Source organism: Triticum urartu, chromosome 1A (assembly GCF_056163025.1).
Source record: "Triticum urartu cultivar PI428250 chromosome 1A, HENAU_Tu73, whole genome shotgun sequence".
Taxonomy (NCBI): Eukaryota; Viridiplantae; Streptophyta; class Magnoliopsida; order Poales; family Poaceae; genus Triticum; species Triticum urartu.
Window position 1 is genome coordinate 427,093,096 of NC_141873.1, and position 5,378 is coordinate 427,098,473.

Sequence of the window (5,378 nt, forward strand, 5' to 3'; positions counted from 1 at the left end):
CTGAACTTATCTGGGTTAAAATGTCGATTGGGTAGTGTGAGGGCCAGCTCACGGAAAGCGCGTATCTTCAAGTGGCTAAAGCTAGTTTCATTGAAGAAGATATTTTGGCTTGGCGGCCTATGAAAGCTTGTTTTTTTCTGTTGTTTTGATTTGAACGTATTTTGAGATTTTTTCTGTTGTGACATAATACTACATGGTTCAAAACCAATAAGGCTTGTAATGCCTTATGAGTCATATGTGACAATAACTGGTGTTTATTGACCCGGCCTGGCTTTTAACTATAAGTAGCCAGTATGAGATAAAGTAAATCCGGTGTTTATTAACCCGGCCTGGTTTTGTTCATAAGCCAGCAATCTATGATAATTACCAATGCTAAAAATCTGGGTTATCACCCTTATTGTATTGACTTGGTAAACCAACAGTGTGATAAAATATCAGAGGTATGATAAATTTTCAGTTATATATGGTTGTTCTTAAATCCAGCCTTGGTTATAAACTATGTTATTGGGTATGATAACCCGTCTAGCTAGCGGTAAACCGCCACGACACTTTTTATCTGTTATATGCAGGAGCAGATTCCCAATTACTAAATATCATGAGCAGATATAACATATCTTGACATCACGTGGCAGATATTCAATTGGCAGTCACATGCAAGGCAGAACGTGCACGATGGCACGGCAAAATCAAACTTTTTACTACCCTATTACATGCCCCCATGGGCCAAATGAGATCAAAGTGTCTTTTCAAATGATCAAGTTTTAGAACTGCCCGGCGGTTCAATCTTCTTGGGCTTGCTTCTCGGAGTCCTCTGCATCATCCCTTGTTGGCTCTTCGTCTTCTGCCACTGTCTAAAAAGTTGGAGATGACCAATCGATGCCAGATAAAGCTTCAAATTCAGCCTCATCATCTATCAGCTCAGACGGATCGACTTCGGGAGCAAAGGTGTGCTTACGGATTGGCGCAATTAAGTCCATCACTTTGTAAGCTGGAGTTGGCATCTTCTTATTCTCCTGGTCATAAGCCGGATGGTACCTGGAGAGGTCCGAATCATTGGCAATCAGAGTAGCCATTGGACGAATTTCCTTTACGCAGGCTGAGAAGTCTTTCTGATCGAAAGGCGTACTATCTTCTTTTAAGCTTGGGTAGCCAGTAGCTACCTTAGACGGGTTAAGCTCTGGTACCCATGTCTTAGCCCAGCTCAAAGCCGTCACGGCGCCGGCTCTTGCATATGATCGCTTTATCTCATCGAATCTCACAGGCAGCACCGAGAGTTTCTTTAACACATCTATCAGCATAGTTGGTGTTTGACCTGTTGGCGAAATGGCGGCTAAAGCACGTTGAGTCCCGGTGTACAGCTGTTCGACAAGAGTATAGACAGCTTTAATCTTCACAAGCATGTCTTGATTGAGATTGCTACTCTTGGGACCTGGATATATCGCAAAATGATTAAACGGCGGGTTATATGATCCAAATAATGATTCATTTTTGATGTTGGACAAGGCGATTTACCAAAGATAGCTAAAACCATTTGCGTTACATGGCGTTTTAAGCCGGTGAGCTCAGTGGTCACCTCTTGAAGCGCTGCCTCTGCCTTCTCAGCATGTTGTGTTAAAACCGTCTTTTCATCGACTCAAGCCTTTTTCTCTGCATCAAAGCTGGTCTTCATTTTTTCTGACTCAGCCACGCTAAATTGGAATTTAGACTTAGCCTTCCAGGTCTCAGTTTCCTGAGTCGCCAGCCGGGTCTTGGCATCACTCAATTGGGACTCCATTTCAGAAGTGGCAGCCTGTATGAAGTATAGAGTTATCAGCATGGGTATCAAGATTACAAGAATACAAGTCCCAAGTCTTTTGCCAGCAACAACACTTGACACTTGGGGGCTAATGTCTATCAAAGAATTATTTTTAAAAGATAAATGGCTCTTCTGAATAAAAGTCCCAAGTACTTTGCAAGCAAGATTACTTGGCACTTGGGGGCTAATGCATATCGTTTGTATCTTCTTCATTATGAGCCGGAAGTGCTGTAAACAGTCCCAACCGGCTCATGAGGGCTAAGCATTCAAGCTCTCTTTTCTTATGCAAAGACAAATAGGACCGACTCATTCTTGTAGATTAAGCCGGCCCTTGGGGGCTACGGATGCAAAAACTTAACTTGTGCAAACATCCGGTTTACATTTAAAACCGAACTAGGAGGGGTTCTAGGACAGAAGTGCATGGATTTTTCTAAAGTCTACAACCTATTCAATCTTGTCATAGCCAGTAGACTTGGGAGCTGGCAGGATATGCATATAAATTATTGAAAGTTGGAAGTCATACCTCGTATTTTTGGTGCATCTGTTTCACCATATCAATTTCGAGGTCGCGGCTGGAGTGGACCTGGCTGAGGTAGCCAGAGAGGATTTCATTGTTGTTCAGTTGTGCATAGTGGGAGATGTCAAACTTCAGTTTCCGCCTCTCAATCCAAAGCTATTGGATTTCCCGGTTCAACAAAACCGGTGCCAGTAATCGTCACATCATCATTATGAGTCTCTGGCGGCTTAGGTGAATCCCGGGGGGCAGGAGTTGAAAGATTGACCATTGTGTCATCAACACACAAATCCGGAATATCAGGTGGAGTAGCAGTAACAGGCTCTTCCAGCTGTCTGTCAGAAGCTTTAGCAACGGGGATTTGTGCCTCCGGCTCAGCAGCTTTCGCCGCTTTAGTTGGTTTATTCACCTTCGCCTTCTTGTTGGGTTTGGCTTGTCCACTATGTGGATTATGACAAATTAATATAAGTATAAGGGTATGAAGAGATTACAGAGTAAATCAATCGCTATTACCCAGGGGCAGTTTTAAAAGCTGGCAACTCAGTTTGCGATGAGTCGCCAGAGGAAGAATGGGCAAGTTCCTGTTTGAAAGTTATCAACAGAGTTAGAGAGTATGCATATGAGATCCGGTAAATAGACAAAAAGAGTAATTAAAAGAAAAACCTCGTTTCGATGTTTTCGAGGGGCAGGAGTGTTCGGTAAGCCGGAGGATAACTCGTCACCTCCACTGGTCTGGGTATGGCGACGGTTCTCGTGTTGTTGTTGCTTCAAAAGAAAGTGAGAATCTAAATAAGCCAAGGGGTGTGAAAACCTTACTTTCCGGGTTACTTGTCGATGTTTCTGTCTTGGCAAAGGGTCTGAGTCGGAGGAAATAATAGTTACCTCTTCTTCAGCTGCTTGGCTAGCTCCCGTGTCAGCCTGATAATAATCAGTGTCAATAAGGTGGTTGAAAAATAAGCCAAGAGAGTCAAGGGCTACCTCTGACTCAGAGGTGTCATCCAGCTTGAGCAGGTCAGAGGCGCTTGGTTTCTTCTTCTTGGTGGTCTTCTTGGCGGCTTTCCTAGCGGCCTTCTTGGTAGCCCTGGCCTTCTTAGCAGCTTCGTGATCATACTCCACTTTACAGAATTCCGACTTAGCCTGCAAAATCATCAAAGGTCGGGTTAATAAGATATTCAAATGATAAGGTGAGGATAAGTAAGTTCGGAGGCTTACATCTGGTGGTGGGTTAAGCTTGCAGAAAGGGGCCAGACCCACTTTGGCACAATCTTCCGGGTCTTCATTCAGAAGAGATTTAACCATCTCATTGATGGCTTCATCAGATAATGGTGTGGAGCTGTGGCGCACTGAATCTTTTTCATCACCGGTGTAAGTACACATTAAGCCGGTGCAGCGGCTCAACGGAATGATCCACCAAGAAACCCAACACCTGACTAAGTCGACACCATTCAGCCCATTTCCCAGCAGAGCTTTGACCTTCACAACAGTAGGGGCAATCTTTTACCATTCAGCGGCAGTAAGTTTCTCGGGCAGGTTATGTTTTGGGTCCAGACGCTCAATACGGTAACCCGGCAGCGGATTTTCGTCAGCCGGAGAAGTATCCTTGCAATAAAACCACGTCTGGTTCCAGTCTTTGGGGTGACTCGGCAAGCAGGCGTAAAGAAAGATGGCGTCTCTTCTACGTTGAATTGAGATTCCACCGAGTTCCAAGATAGGACCATTGGTGTATTCAGTCTGGCGGTATAAGTAAAAATACTCTCTAAAGAGTTCAACGCTGGGCTCCTCTTGAAGGTACACCTCACAGAAGACTTGAAAGTTGTAGATATTTGACACGGAATTGGGTCCGATGTCTTTAGGGTGGAGCTGGAAAAAGTACAGAACATCTCGGAAGAACTTAGAACGTGTCGGGGGTTGGGTGCGACATATGCCAAGGGATGGCTTATCATGGTGGGGGCGAGTAGAACATCGCTGGTGCCTGAAACGGGACAAGGCGAAGATATGCACGCCGGCGGATCTTACCCAGCTTCAGGGCTCTCCGAGGAGATAACACCCCTACTGCTGCTCTGCGGGGTCTCCGCATGATCACTATGGCGAAGTGTGTACAAGGTTGCTCCTAGAGCTGTTTTCCTAGAGGTAGGAGAGGGCAAGGCTAGCTCTCTTCTTCCTATATGATCTGGTCTAGTGCTAATGAATTCCAACCCTTTGCATGGGTGTCCTGGGGGGTTTATATAGGCCTACCCCCCGGGGGTACAATGGTAATTCGGTTGGGCGCGGGCCCTGCCGTCAGTCTCTCTGGCCACCGTCTTCTCCGCCGACTTCTAGGGCCCGCCGACTGGCGGGCCCCGCCGACTGGTTCGGTACGGAGCCGACAGGCCGCGTCCGCCGCGGGCGGGTCTTGCCGGCTGCAGATTACCATAGCCGTGCTTCTAATGATGCGGACTTGGTCGTGGGGTCGTGGCAACAGTACCGCCGCCTGGCGGGCGATCACTCTAGCCACTTCCTGTCGCGTCTGGTTAATGGCGCGTGGGGCCTGAGGGAGGGGCCGACCTACTCTCAAGGGCCGACTCCCATCCGGTCCGACTAGCGGTGCTCTCACCGTCTTCTGTACTCCCGCTGACTGATGGGACCCGTCGTCCCTGGGTCGTACCGGCATGTTGCCGTGGGTACAGGACTCCGTCCACCGAGGCTGACGTCAGGGCCGGCATGGCAACAGTGCTGCATCGGGCGGAGATCTCTGCGGGTACGGCACACTATGGCCACGCCTGCCCTTGGAAAGGGGTGGGAGTGGGCCTTACTGTGGCCACTCCCCGTCCCATCCCTCTTTATGAGGGCATGGAGCTCGTTGGAATCGCGGGCCGACTCCCCATGGCCGGCTCCTCTGGAAGCCGCCAGTTAGGAGTCGGCTCATCCTGAAGTCGTCCCCAGGACTCGGCCGCGAGTAGGCAGTCGGTTGCCTTGCCGCCGACTTCCAGAAGGCGGCTCTTCGTCCTAGGGTCTTGAGGGGCGCAACCTGCCCCGATGTCTTAAAAGATTTAGGCCTCGGGTTGGCCTACCCGTGGCCTATTACTCCGA

At 48.1% G+C, this 5,378-nt stretch overlaps 1 protein-coding gene across 1 annotated transcript; it reads right to left on the reverse strand.

Moving 5' to 3' along the window:
• Positions 1-851: 851 nt before the first annotated feature.
• Positions 852-1,531, reverse strand: LOC147991538 (uncharacterized). Its single transcript, XM_087538755.1, has 2 exons — positions 1,513-1,531; positions 852-1,429 (listed from the first exon to the last, which is right to left on the reverse strand). The coding sequence occupies exons 1-2, from the start codon at positions 1,529-1,531 to the stop codon at positions 852-854; spliced, it is 597 nt and encodes a 198-aa protein (XP_087394881.1).
• Positions 1,532-5,378: the final 3,847 nt, after the last annotated feature.